The sequence below is a fragment of the Vitis riparia genome, chromosome 4, assembly GCF_004353265.1.
Source record: "Vitis riparia cultivar Riparia Gloire de Montpellier isolate 1030 chromosome 4, EGFV_Vit.rip_1.0, whole genome shotgun sequence".
In the NCBI taxonomy this organism is placed as follows: domain Eukaryota; kingdom Viridiplantae; phylum Streptophyta; class Magnoliopsida; order Vitales; family Vitaceae; genus Vitis; species Vitis riparia.
Genome location: NC_048434.1, coordinates 16,430,239 through 16,445,751, shown reverse-complemented (window position 1 = coordinate 16,445,751; position 15,513 = coordinate 16,430,239). Strand labels below are relative to the sequence as shown.

General features: G+C 34.3%; 1 protein-coding gene across 1 annotated transcript; it reads left to right on the top strand.

The window, feature by feature from the left end:
* Window positions 1–5,119: 5,119 nt before the first annotated feature.
* Window positions 5,120–14,095, top strand: LOC117913051 (probable UDP-arabinopyranose mutase 5). The gene is made up of 3 exons (XM_034827936.1): window positions 5,120–5,386; window positions 12,531–12,661; window positions 12,813–14,095. Exons 1-3 carry the CDS (start codon window positions 5,273–5,275, stop codon window positions 13,885–13,887), a joined length of 1,320 nt encoding a protein of 439 aa, XP_034683827.1. The 5' UTR covers window positions 5,120–5,272; the 3' UTR covers window positions 13,888–14,095.
* Window positions 14,096–15,513: the final 1,418 nt, after the last annotated feature.

Genomic DNA, 15,513 nt, shown 5'->3' with positions numbered 1-15,513 from the left:
GTTTTAAAGTTGGGAACAACCTCTCATCACTTTGAAAAGATCCCTAAAGAAATAAACGAACCATGGGTAATAAGATAAGGATCTTGGTAGTTCAAGGATTGGATATACCAAATTTTTTTAAGGATGTACTAAATTTTGTAAATGATGTACCAAGGGTACCAAAGTCCGTTTGAGGTAGGGATCGACCTCCAATCACTACCTGAGAGTCTTCAAAGGATAATATGAACCATGGGAAGATAGATAGGGGTGTTGGTAGCCTGGTCCCTTATCTCCCTTTCCAATGTTCATTTGGTCCTTTAGGGATTCTTTGGAAGTGATTGAAGGTTATTCCTCACCCTAAAACGGACTTTTGAACCCTAAGTACATCTTTAAGAAAATTTGGTATATCCGATCCTTGGGTTATCAGGACATCTATATCTTTTCCCATGATCCATTTGATCATTTAAGGACCTTAGAGAAGTAATTACAAGTCATTCTCTATCTCAGAATGGGCTTTGGAACCCTAGGTACATCTTTAAGTAAATTTGGTACATTTTAAAGAAAAATTGGTACATACTTAAGAAAATTTGGTACATCCATAACAAAATTTGGTACATCCAATCCTTGGGCTACTGAGACCCATATCTATTTTCCTAAGGTCCATTTGTTCCTTTAGGGATCCTCAGGAAGTGATTGGAGGTTATTCCTCACCTCAAAACAAACTTTTGAACCCTAGGTACATCTTTAAGAAAATTTTGTATATATGATACTCAGGCTACTAGGACCCTTATATTCCTTCTCATGGTCTATTTGATTATTTGGGGACTCTTAAGGAAGTGATTGAAAGTTGTTCCCCATCTTAGAATGGATTTTGGAACCCTAGGTACATCCTTAGGAAAATTTGGTACATTTATAAGAAAATTTGATACATCCAATCCTAGGGCTACCAAAACCCCTATCTCCCTTCCCAATGTTTATTTGTTTCTTTAGGGATCCTTGAGAAGTGATTCGAGGTTATTCCTCACTCTAAAACAGACTTTTGAACCCTAGGTATATCTTTAAGAAAATTTGGTATATCCAATCCTCGGGCTACCAAGACCCCTATATCCTTTCGCATAGTTCATTTGATTTGGGAGGTTGTTTCCCACCCTGAAAATTTGCTACCATATATTTCTTAAGGATGTACCAAATTTTCTTAAAGATGTGCTAAATTTACTTAAATATGTTGCTCGAATTCTAAAGTCTATTCCGAGATGGGGAACAGTTTGCAATCACTTCCCAAGAGTCCTCAAAGGATTAAATGCACAACGAGAAAGGATATAGGGATCTTGGTAGCCCAAGGACTGGATGCACCAATTTTTCTTAAAGATGTACCTAGGGTTCACAAGTTCATTTTGGGATGAGAAATTACCTCTAATCACTTCCTGGGGATTCATAAAGGAACGAATGGACCTTAGGAAGGGAGATAAGGGTCTCAGTAGTCTGAGAATTGGATTTACCAAATTTCTTAAGGATGTACCTAGGGTTCCAAAGTCCATTCCAAGATGGGGAACGACTTTCAATGACTTCCTTAGGGTCCTTAAAGGATCAAATGGACCATAAGAAGGGATATAGGAGTCCTAGTAGCCCAATGATTAGATATACTAAATTTTCTTAAAGATGTGTTTAGATTTCAAAATTTTGATTCGGGGTGAGGAATAACCTTCAATCACTTCCTGAGAATCCTTAAAGGAACCAATGGACCTTGGGAAGGGAGATAAGGGTCTCAGTAGCCCAAGGATTAGATGTACCAAAAATTGTTATTGATGTACTAAATTTTCTTAAGGATGTACCACATTTTCTTAAGGATGTACCTAGGGTTCCAAAGTCCATTCCAAGATGGGGAACGACGTTCAATTATTTCCCTAGGGTCCCTAAAGGATCAAATGGGGCATGAGAAGTGATATAGGGGTCCTAGTAGCCCGATGATAGGATATACCAAATTTTCTTAAAGATGTGCCTAGGTTTCAAAAATCCGTTTTGGGGTGAGGAATAACATCCAATCACTTCTTAAGGATCCCTAAAAAAACAAGTGGACTTTGGGAAGGGAGATAGAGATCTTGGTAGCCCAAGGATTGGATGTATGAAATTTTCTTAAGGGTGTACCTAGGGTTCCAAAGTTCATTCCAAGATGGGGAACAGATTTAAATTACTTACCTAAAGTCCCCAAAGAATAAAATGACCATAAGAAGGGATATAGGGGTCCCATTAGTCTGATGATCAAATATACTAAATTTTCTTAAATATGTGTCCAGGTGTCAAAAATCTGTTTTAGGGTGAGGAATAACCTCCAATCACTTCCAGAGGATCCCTAAAGGAACAAATGGACCTTAGGAAGGGAGATAGAGGTCCCGGTAACTCAAGGATTGGATGTACCAAATTTTCTTAAGGATATACCAAATTTACTTAAAGATGTACCTAGGGTTCCAAAGTCCATTCCAAGATAAGGAATGCCTTGTAATCACTTTCTAATGGTCCTTAAATGATCAAATGGTCCATGAGAAAGGATATAGCGTCTCGAAGGATCTGATATACCAAATTTTCTTAAAGATTTACTTAGGGTTCAAATGTCCATTTTAGGGTGAGGAATAATCCTCAATCACTTCCCGAGTCTCCCTAAAGGAACAAATGAACCTTGAGGATAGAGATAGGGTTCCCAGTAGCCCAAGGATTGGATGTACCAAATTTTTTTAAGGATGTGCCGAATTTATTTAAGGATATATCTAGGGTTCCAAAGTCCATGCTGATGTGAGAAATGACTTGCAATCACTTCCTAAGAGTCCCCAAAAGATGACCATGGGAAGGGATATAGGGGTCCTGATAGCTCGAGAATTGGATGTACCAAATTTTCTTAAGATTGTACCTAGGATTCCAATCTCCGTTCCGAGATGGAAAATGACCTCCAATCCCTTGCCAAGGGTCTTGAAAGAAACATATGGATCATGAGAAGGGAGATAAGGGTTCTAATTCCCTTAGGATTGGATGAACCTATTTTTATTAAGGATGTACCTAGGGTTTCAACATTTGTTCGGGATGGAGGAGGACCTTCAATCACTTATCAAGGGTCCCCAAAGGAATATATAGACCATGATAAGGGAGACATGGGTCCTTGTTCCCCTAAGCATGGATGCACCTGTTTTTCTTAGAGATGTACCTATTTTTTATTTATGAAATTAATATAAAAGGTTAACTACAATTTTTTTTTTTTTAATGAAAAAATATATTTTCTTTTATATTTCATTTTAATTAAAAATTAAAGGTTTTAACGAAACAAAAAATTAGACCCACGATCAAGTTAAAACCATAAGAAAAATGATAAAAGCATCATCACTTCCTGTGATTTTGATATGATAAATTTAAAATAAAAATAAAAATAATATAAATAATATAAATAATATTACAAATATATTTTTAATTTTAGTGTGATAGGATTTACAAAATAAATAAATCTTTTAGCCTAAATAAAAAATCTTATATCATAAACATCTAAATAATAAAATATAATTTTTAAATTTAAACCTTGATTTATCAAATGTATTACTGTAATTAATATTTAAAATCATTAAGTATATTATTTGTGGGATAATATTTTCATTTTTGTCTATTATATATTTATATCTTTATTTAAGTTGTTAAATTAACTATTTATTATATATTATCATTTTACTGTTAATATGTCCAAAAAAATAATTAAAATAAATAAATATAGGAAGATTAGTGAGTGAAAAAAAATTAAAATTAAAGAAGTTTAATGAGATAATACATTAACGTATTAAAAGAAATGTCAAATGAGAGAGAAATAAAAGATATGGTGGTAAGAGAGAAGAAAAAAAGATAAAAGAAAAAGGTACAATGTACAAACGTGGCAGGAGGTGAGATGTGTTAGGGAGTTTATGTGAGAGAATTTTTTTTTATTTTTTATTTTTTTAAAGTGATTGGTGTACTTGACAACGGACATTTTATGTCGTAGGTGTATTTGCCCCTCAAAAGGTATTTTTGAAACAAATTCATAAACACTATTATAAATTGGTAATATTTTGTTCCATTTTACATTAAAATTGAAGAAGTAAAAACAAAGTTCTAAAAACTATATTTTTTTTATTGATGGTGTATGGTTGCATGATTATTTTTTTTAATCATTTTAGATGCTTGCATCATTATTTTCTAAAGTAACTTTTAGACAACACGTGAAAATAATAGAAAATAATTAAAAGATATTCACTAAAAACACTGTGTTTTTTGTTTTTAAGAAAAGAAAATAGAAAATAGTTTTTGGTTATTAAACGTGTTTTTTTTTTTAATTTTGAAAAAGAGAAAATTATTATTAAAAATAGTTGTCAAATAATCTCAAATGGTCCATTTGATAATTGTTTTGAAGAACTGTTTTTTGTTTTTTACAACAAAAAAACTAAGAAAAGATGTTTGATAACAAAAAAAGTTGAAAAAGAAAAAAAAAATTTTAGAGAATATTTTTTAGTTATTTTATACTGTTTTCACTTGCTTTCTAAGAATTATTTTTAGAATTGTTTTAAAAAAATAATTTCTAAATAGACCTATTCTAGGATAAGACCATGCATCAAACCCTATTAGGTTTATTGTAAAATGTAAGTTTATCAATCATGGATTGAAAAAAATTAGACATTAGGCTGTGCTTTAATTTTGCTTTTTAAAAATTATCAACACTTAGATTTTTTGTTATTTATAATATTTACCATTCAAGAGAGTGATGTCACCCTACCAGACATATTTTTGGTCTGTTTGAAATTATTTTTTAAAATAGTTTTTTATTTTTTAGAATAAAAAACATAAAAAATAGGTTTCATAATAAAAAAATTGTTTTTTGTTTTTTGTTTTTAAAAATAGAAAATAAACTGTTTTCAGAAAACATCTTTTAGTTGTTTTTAAAAAACTATTCTTAAAATTATTTTTTAGAATTATTTTTGAAAAGAGCGTTTTGTTTTTTAAAAACAGGTTTTTAATTTTGAAAAATAAAACCTATTTTAAAAATGAATGAGCATGGTGTGTTTGGCAATGGTTTTCTATTCCCGCAAGGAAGAGGGGCGTTGACACGTGTAAATGAAGGTAGAAAAGCACCAAAGAAGTGGAAGTTGAATGCTTTGGGGACGGACGAATCGGAGTGGGCGAATTTGTCTGCAATTTCAGGGCGAAGTGGGACTTGGACCTTTTCCCAATTCACATCCTCTCCAATCTCCATATCGATATATAGAGAGAGGTAATATAGCTGTTGATATGAATGAGAACCCCGCCTTCACTCTTGTCCTTGTCCATTGACTCGGCCCTCCTCAACCTCTCCAATTTCTCTGATCTCTCCCCTCTCCCCGATCACATCCTCCTCGACCTCTTTCTGGTACGAATTCTTGGTTTTGCATGCTCTTATGCGTTTCTTTAGATGGTTTTGCGGGTGGGTGGGTCTCTCTATTTTCTGGCGGATAGGACATGGGTTTTTCATTTCTGAATTTTGCATTATTTTGTACTTCTGTACTAAGGACTTGCGACTTGCTATTTCTATTTAGGTCTGTCTCTGTGTTTTATCAATTGGGTTTGTTTGAGATTGCCAAGACATGGGATGGGTCCCTCTCTATTTTCTATCAAATAGGCTTGGTTCATATTTCTAGGACATGGGATGCGTTGTTCGTTTTTGAATTTTGCATTCTTTTATGCTTCTGTTTTGAAGAGGTGATTGTGTATCAGATGAGTTTGTTTCAGATTTCTATGACATGAACTGGGTTTTATCTGAATTTTACCTGCTTTTGTGCTTCTATTTTGAGGAGTTAGTCTATGGGTCTCACTCTGTGGTCTAGCAAATGGGTTGTTGTTGTTGCTTTGGTTCTTATTTTGAGGAGTTAGTCTCATTACATAGATGTGTTCCTAGGGGAAGGGCATGTTGAGATTTATATGACATGAAATGGGTTAATCTTGGTTTCTTGTGATTCTTCTGTATGCAAGAGTTTTAAGTGTGGGAAGTTTGAAATCTTGTCATCTTGATGTTGATCATGATTTTCAGACCTTTAGGTTGATAAGATTGTCTGATTTTTATGCTAGGTCATTGTACATAGTGTTGGAAACTAAAGTGGTCAATTTACTTGGTGCCAATGGTGGGTGCTTTACCGATTGGGTTTATGTGTATTTGTGGTATAATCCATGCTATCACAATCAAATACTGGCTTTTCAAATCATCAAACATGATGAAGTTTTACTCTAATTATTTGTTTATCTAAGTAATATTAGAATAAGCCATGCTGCCACTTATTAGAGAGCCATTTTAACCCCTGTTTGGATCTTGGAAAGTAGAAGGGAGAGGAAGAGGTAAAGGAAAGAGAAAGGAAGGAAATAAAAGGAAGTTTGAGTGCAATAGAATTTTTCTTCAATTATTCTCTAGTTTTACTCTCTTTTTAAATGGAAAAATAAGAATTTTAAAATTTGTATTATGTTTTGTTTTCTTCAATTTTTTGGATAGAAACTAAACACAAGAATTTTAGGTTTCTTTCTATTTTTCCCTCCATATTACTCTCTGAGATCTAAATAGATCCTTATTGTTTTTCTTAGTTTTCTTGAGAGTGTTAAAGTAATGGATAACTCTTAGGCAAGGAAAGGCTGCTCATACTTTTTCAGAATTCCCTTTTTCATATAAAAAAAAAAACTCCATGAAGAGCCGGGCTGGTGTTGGATAAGAAATAAATGGGAACTTGATAGTCATTATGACAGTGAAGTTCAGGGAGGACATATCGGTGATTTGGTGCCATCTCATGGAGTAAAAATTTATTAGGGGATTTGGTTTCATAACTTTTCTCCTTAATTTTGTTAGAGTTTAGGGTAAAAGGTTCCTGGCTTAAATAAGTAGTACAGATGTATATTATATGAATTTATCCTAAGACATAGCTTTAGAATTGAATGTTATGTCTCATTGTGTATGCTCCTTTGAACCTTCTTAGGTGCTTTTAATACATTTACCAAAACCTTAAAAAAAAAAAAAAAAAAAAAAAGCTTTAAAGTTGAATGTTAAAATAGAATTTGCAGGGTTGAGCTTTTAGTGGTCTGGTGAAAGCTCTTTTATATTATTTAATTTTGTGACATTTTAAGCTGGATTGTTTAACTCATGTTCTGGGAGCCAGTGGCTTTTCGAGATTAGTGGTAACTGGTAAGTAGTTTGAAAACACAGAATAATAATACTTGGAGCTGTGGGCTGGATTGTGGGGTTGTATGAATCTTTGATTAAATGCACCTTCTATGCTTGAGTTTCTAATTAGAAAACTCTTTATAGGACAGAGTTGCTGCTGAATTCTTAGATAATATTAAAATGGAATTGGATCATAGAAGCATAAAATGCAGAAATGCTCTCAAATTATGTTTTTTGGTTGAAATATATTCAATTCTTTTCCACACTGCCTTCTAAGTTTTTGACATATTGGAGTAGTAGTAATTACTTTATATTTAATCTTTTAAGATTTTAAAGATGATAGAGCATGGAATTGAATAAAAGTAAATATATGTTTTCTTGCTGTGTAATTGATCATTGATGTAGAAAATCACTGTCCATGCTTTCATTTGCTATTCTGTCTCCCAAAGCAGCCCGACCATAAGGTTCCTCCCTCTTGGTTAGCACCAACTGTATGCCACCAGCCATCAACAGGCAGTGCCACTGAAACATCCATCCAAGCTTATAGTGGACTAGATCATCTTGAATTAACTAATTGAAAGTTAATTTGCCATGGAAGGAAGCCCTCAAGGCCGCACTCAAGTGGCAAGGGTGAGGGTGGTGGTGTAGGAAGTTCAGGTTTGAGTCCCAGCAGGGATACAAAAAGAGAAAAAAAATGGTTTTCATGGAAGGAACATTTCTTCAAAGGTTTGATCAGACCAAGGAGGTAATGAGTTGAAACCATGATTCTGAGATAACTAGAAGCTGCAAAATTGAACCAAAATACTTCCAAACATGTTGAACTAACTGCACACTACTTCAAAGGGGGCCAACTGGTTGATATAAGTGCAGTAAGGTTGCCAAAAAGCAGTACAAGTACTGCATTTTCAAACTTCATATGCTGGAACATGCTTTGATGAACTCATGCTAGAAAAATAATTTTATCTTAGAACTTCTTTGCTCCAGCTTCTCTTAAAAATAGTTTACATTTCTTAATGGCAAGTTTAGTCCAACTGACCATTCAATTAAAACCTATAAAAGTTGGTAAGCTCTCAATCTAGCCATCCTCAACAATATGAGACAAGTCACCATCCAATTGCTCTGGTAGATTAGAACTCCAAACCCAATTTCACTGGAATAGATCAACCTGGTAGTTGGAAGTTACTTTGTTTGGACCAAATCATACACTGTAATCCTTTCTTGCTGATCATCCTTTTTTTCCTGTTCATCCTCTTCTTCGTCATCGGTCATCTTCAGATGTATTTTTCTCTATAAGTTCCATCAAACCTTCAGTCAGAAAGTTGTCAACTTTGCAGATTTCACTAGTCGTCTTGTGGTACTCCCCTTACCTAGAGTTTTTGTATCCTTTAACCCCTCATTCACTGTGGAAGATAAGTTAGATTTTTTGGGTGTTCTGTTTTAGATTTGTTATAAAAATGTACTGGGTTTACCTATCAAAAAAAAAAAAAAAAAAAAAAAAGAGTACTGGGTTGTGCACTTAGAATTATTAGTTCTATTAGAAATAAATTACGTAGTGCCTAAAAGAAAATTAAGTTACTTCCAGAAGCTAGCATAGTTGATGGCAAGTTTCTATAGTACTACTGTAACAAGTTAGCAGCAAGAATTTTTCAGTGCTTCAATGAATGACCTATGATGTTACAGTACTACTATTCACACTACTATAGCAGTGAACTAGCAAGTAGTTTGTGGTAGTTTTTGGTTCCATTTTGTTCGATGGTTAGGATTAAACCGGCTCAAGGACTAGGATGAATTGTTATTAGGTGTTTTGTCCTTGGAGAAAAGACAAAAACAAAAGTGAATGGTCCAATTAAGAATTTTCATAAGCTCTTTGTTGATTCCATCTCTCTTATCTTCTTTTGCTATTTCTTCTAATATTCTCCTGTTTGCTTGTTCATAACACGCTCTTCTCTTTTAATGCTCTTTATGAATCTTCTCTCCTTTCTTTTTGATAATAAAATATATTCCTCTCACTTTCAATGAAGATCCCCCCACCTTCTTTGCAAGATATCCCTTACTTTAATGTTTTTTAGAGGCAGTTCAAGTCTTTATTATTAGACGTAATAGTGGGGATTCTGTTTTCTCTCCTTATCTAATTTCCTTCTCAGTCACATTTCCCTCTTCTCTTAAAGGGAAAAGAAAAAAGACTTCTGCTTTCCTACATCACAGAGGTTTTCTTTTCCTAAACATCAAAATTCTTTTTAGCTGTCCCACCAGCAGGGTTGCTATCTTAGTTTTAAATTTGTGTTATTGCCAAAAGATCATAAGTAAAGATGTTACTTGGCTTAAAAGGTGAAGCATGCATTATTAATACAACAATGTAGGGAAAAAAAGGCAACTACCAGAAAATTGTGGGTTCTGTTGGCAATAGTCCATTTGGGAAAATCACTTGCCAAGCTAGTTCTAGTTCGGCCCTAATGTTTTAGTCATCCACAAATGTTTAAGATTGATAACTTGCAGCTTTGAATCCTGTTTGAGAATTATATTTTGGAATGACTTTATCATCGGATTGATAATTTGCAGCTTTAAATTCTGTTTTGAAGGCATCCTGCCTCTCTATGTCTCCGTGTCTGTCTCTCCCTCCCATTCCTGCTCTTTTCTTTGTCTTGTCTTTTCTATCTTCTGATGTTCTGATGTTCTCTTGTTCTTGAAGTGCTTCTTTTTTAATACACTTTCTAATTCCATTTTGGTTGCTTTTTCCAAAGATCTCACTATCACTTTTATAAGATTGCCATTGACCTGTTCTATGTTGCATTATCATTTTGGTTTGAATCAGTTCCTAATCTGTATGACTTTCTTGAAAATTTTGTCTTGAGTAAAACTTGCGGTAGCCTTCTTACTCACTCTATGACCATATGATAATTAGATGAATAGCTGCTAAATTTTCATCTACAACTTCCTGCCAGACATTTTGAATGGTTCCCACCCTTGTTCAAGCAGTTCAATTTTCTCAGATATCCTAGCAATCATTGGTTTTGACCAAAGTGGAAGAATATGCCTAACATCATTCCTCTATGCATTAGCAATTGAACAAAGAACACCAGGGTGAAAATGATGCAATTGGAAAGAAGCTGAGTGTTGCATAAAAGAATCAGGGATTTCTTCATTTCCACCTTAAAGATTCACATATGGAACCCCTGATATTCTTGATCCCCTTTTACCTGGATAAATAAGACTTCTTAATTTAATAACCTGATGATCATGTGCCGCGGGTCTGCAACACCAGCAAAGAATTCCACTCAGCTGTTTACTGTTGGAGTTCACAAATTACATGTATTGGTGGTCTATTATCAGGGAACTTGAATGACAATATTTTGCACAAGTTCATCTTCTAAAATAAGATTGCTTGGTGTCACTTTAGTGTTCTATAGTTTTTTAGGAACAACCTAGCAAAATGGCGTCTCTACACTGATGCTCCTTGCTTAGGATATTCGCAGAAAATTTCCAGGAATTATCTGGGATCAGAAAAGTTTGAATTTTTCAAACTTTCAGCACTTTAGGACCAACAAAAGCTGTCTCGGTAGTGGTTAGCGTCTGAGGGTTGTGCAGTTGCGTTTCTCCCTCAATTCTTCAAAAAGATTGAGGGATCCCTTTTGTCAACTCCAAGGATGGACTGCTCTTGACCTTGTGCACTCTCTCAACTACTAAACAGGAGATCACATTTTGATTTATCTTTTTCCTTCATTTTTTTTTTTTTGGGTGCTTTGAATTTTATTTGGTTGCTTATTATCGGTCATGGGCAAGCCTGATATTTTAAACCAGCCAAATGGTTGACAGGGTTTGGAAGACTTGACCCTTGAACTCCCTTTAATGGTAAAGTAGTCTGAGATCCCTGGAAGTGACACTATAGTATAAGAGATTTGAGTCATAATCTGAATTTTTCACTTTTATTTATTTATTTAATGAAAGATTAGTCTAGTATTTTGTTTATTGGCAGTGTTTCTTATGTATGTTGTGCACATATTTGTCCTTCCTTCATTTTCCATTTTTTCTTGTTTTCATTTTCTCTTTTTTCGTAATAGTGAAGCTTTATGGGGTACAAATACAAATTCTTGGAGTAAAAAATCATATTTCGAGTGTTCTGATACTAGGTTTCTAATTTTGTTTTTTGATAAAATATTTCATTATATTTATGGTCACTTGTAGAATTTCCCAGGTTTCCTTGCTTTTTGTGGTTCATTTCCTGGACATTCAAATCATTGTTTTCGAGGACATCATTTTCTAATGAGTTAATTCTTTCTCACATAAATAGTTTGAAAGGCTTTTGATTTTTAAGCCTTGCATCTCTCCTCAGGGCAAGCTTTATTTTTGAGGTATCCTGGACCATATTGCTGGTCAATGGAATTTAATTTGTAATTAACTGATGATTGACTGTGAAATCTTCTTGTTTCTTTTAGCTAGGGGGTTGTTTATGTGCTCAAACTTGCTGAAACTTCACATCAATGATTTGTTTTTTCAAACTCTATGATTAATTGGTCTTAATAATAACTTTTCTATTCATTTTTTCATTTTTGTATTTACTGTTTTATCTACAGACTTTCATACATTTTGACTAACCCTATGTGTTCCACCCTACCAGAGGACAAAGGGTTTTGCTCCTCTGTTTTACCTCTTCAAACCATGGTTGTGTAATGCCCCGGGTATAGCTCAACAATAGTTTCCTCCAGCAATAAATCAGATGCCCAGATTTCAAGCCTCTTTAGTATTTAAGTGGGTAGAGGAGAACCCATATCGCCCAAGGTTTGCTTCACCAGCAGCTGGGATAAATGCCTTATCATCATGGTGGATTCCCCTTTATATAAACGCTATGCTTTTGTAACATTACTTGCTAGTTGGTTTAGTTCAAAATGCCTATGATCCACTCTAATTTTATATGGTTATGTTTTTTTTTCTTTCCCTCTTTGCCCATCCTGTGCCCATCTCCTTCCAATTTATCTGTTTATCTTTTCGGAACTGAATCTGTGTGCCTACCCTACAAGGTGAGTAAGACCTTGCTTTTGTGTTAGCCTCTCTCTAAAGCTGTAATCATCTTCTTATTAAACTGTGGATACAAGCTCTTATTTGGTTTTAAAAAATGCCTTCAGTTTCCAAAAGTCGATCCAAACAGGGCTTAAGAATTGCTTGGTAACCAGATCAGCAGTTTTGATGCATATTATTGATTGATTGATTTTGTTGCTCACTATGTTTGTTAGTCCCCAAGTTATTTCCTGTTATGTTGCTTCCTACGCAAAATAATAGAAGTCGTTTCCTTTTCATTTTTTAGCTGTTATTGGGTATTAGCAACATCCTTGAATTAACCTTTTTTTTTTTTTTTTTTTTTGTTTTTGGTGATGGACAGAGAACTTTGAAAGCTGGAAAGCTGACTGAGAAGATTTTGATGCTGTTCATGGCGACAGGAAAAGATGAAGTCCTTGCACTGATTCAATCTCTCAATATCCAGCTTATCACTCCTGTCCTTCCTACTAGTAAGTTGGATTTCGAACTTAATGTTTTATGTCAATTTCTAACAGTCCCTCTGTCTTACTGTTCTTTCCCTCTACAGGATGCTCCGAGAAATTTTAAGATTGAGATTTTGTGAGCTCAATTAACTAGGCATTACATCAAATTACTCTTAGCTTAGGAAAATGTCTCAAACAAACATTGGTGACGATGAGGTTGACATTGTGATTGGTGCACTCCATGCTGACCTCACATCCTTCCTGAATGAATGGAGACCACTATTCTCGCGATTTCACCTGATAATCGTGAAAGACCCTGACCTCAGAGAGGAGCTCAAAATACCAGAAGGCTTTAACCTCCATGTCTATACCAAGTCCGACATTGACCGAGTGGTGGGCTCGTCTTACACTGCCATTAATTTCTCTGGTTACTCATGTCGGTACTTTGGCTATCTCATGTCTAGGAAAAAGTACATCTTCTCAGTCGATGATGACTGCATCCCAGCAAAGGACGATCAGGGTCTTTCAGTAGATGCGGTCGACCAGCATATCACCAACCTTGCAACTCCAGCCACCCCTTTCTTCTTTAACACACTGTACGACCCTTTCCGCAAAGGAGCAGATTTTGTTCGCGGGTACCCATTTAGCTTGCGGAGTGGAGTAACATGTGCTCTGTCATGTGGGCTCTGGCTGAACTTAGCTGACCACGATGCGCCCACACAAGCCCTCAAGCCAGGGCATAGGAATTCTCGGTATGTTGACGCTGTTCTGACCGTTCCAGCCAGAGCTCTGATGCCTGTGAGCGGTGTGAACATTGCTTTCAACCGGGAGCTGGCTGGACCAGCCTTGTTCCCAGGTCTGAGGCTGGCAGCTGAAGGAAAGCTGAGGTGGGAAACAGTGGAAGACATATGGTGCGGACTCTGTGTGAAGGTGGTATGCGATCACCTTGGGCTTGGTGTGAAAACCGGGCTGCCATATGTGTGGAGAAACGACAGAGGCAATGCCATAGAAAGCTTGAAGAAAGAGTGGGAAGGCGTGAAGCTGATGGAGGAAGTCGTCCCGTTCTTTCAGTCTGTGAGGTTGTCACAAGCAGCAGTCACAACAGAGGACTGCGTGCTGGAGATAGTGGCATTGGTGAAGGAGCGGCTGGCAACATTGGATCCGGTCTTCGCTCGTGCTACCCAAGCCATGGCCGATTGGATCAAGCTCTGGAAGGCAGTTGGATCAGGATCAGGATCCTCGCCTTCTAATGGGTAATAGACAGTTGAAACCTAATTCTTTTCTGGTAATCTTTTGGGGTTCCAGCGATTCCCCAGAATGTTCGTCTTTAATTTTTCAGTTTTCCAACGTTTTCTTCTTCTGAACTGATAGTAGACAAAACGCACAATGTTGTAACAGACAAATTCTCATTTGCTTTCATGTATCATTCTATAAATTTAAGAACATTGAATTGTCTGTCTCTAAAGATTTCTTGTGATCTCTAAGAGATTTTAAGGTTGTCCCAAATGAACCCGCCCTTCTGTAACAATCAACATCAAGTAAATTTAGGGACTGATAGGTGCTATTTAGAACAACAACCAACACTTGGTAGAACTAGGACTATATGCCATTTATTAGGATTACACTTTCTAGTGTTCGTTTTGACCAACTGAACTATTTTGGCAGGTTGAGTGTGATCTCTTTAACCTTTTAAAGAAGACTTTATATTTTAAAATTTTATTTTTGAAAATATGATTTTTATTATGACTACTTTGTAAATAAAACTGATGTGTTTTAAACCTATTTATGGTTTTTTTTTTCTCTTAATTGATCTTGGCTTTATTTTAATTTAAAGCACTTGGAAAATAAATAAAGAAAAGAATATTTCAATTTTATATTTGATTTTTTATGAAAATATTATTAAAATAATTAAAAAGTCATCTTAAAATTTCATGTTATTTACTAAAATTAAAATTCAAAAGAATGAAAGAAAATATTTCTACATTACAATAAAATTCTCTATATATACATATATTATTTTTTTAACCTATTATTTTCGAGATCCTTTTATTTTATTTTATTTTTTTTGAACTTTTTAATAACCAAAATTCAATTAATTTAAATTTAGTACCTATAAGTTTTGCTAAAATGCAAATAGTTTTTTTCCCAATTGCAACACCAAGTGGATCATTTTTATTATTTTCTCAACATTTCTTTTATAAGCATTTGATTTTTTTTATTATTTAGTAATTTTTCCCATTTTGAGGGTTTTTTTTTTCTTTTTTTCTTTTCACAATATGGTTAAGTCTTTTAGGTTAGATGTTGATAATTATTCTAAATATAGTTATTATAAATTGTGTGTTCATCATCTTTGAGGTTTTTATTTGGTTTAGAAGAACTTGTTGAAATATTTATGAACTATTTGAGGACATTTTTGAAGAGAGTTCTATGTTATTAATTTTCAATAACAAAATTTTGTTTGAAAATTTAATGTTGAAAAACATTTTTCATTTCTACTCTCAAGGAAGGCACAATGCAATTATTGGTAGAACAAAAAACCTCTTATGGGGATAAGTTATCTATAATAGAACCTCAATAAATTGATAATAAGAATTAAATAATATTTTTTTTTCAATCTCAAATTTTAATAAATTTATAAGATAGCACATTATAGAAAAATTTATATATTTTCATTATATAAATCAATGATTTTCTAATATGCAACTAAATTTATATGATTTGTTTGGAAGGTGTTCGTAAAATATGTGTTTAATGTTACTCATTTTTTTATTGAAAATGGTAAATTCATGAATTTCAATTGTATAAACAAAATATCAATTGAATAGGAATACGAAGAGGAGGTAGCCATTATATGCTTCATGGCCTTGGAACATCATGACGATG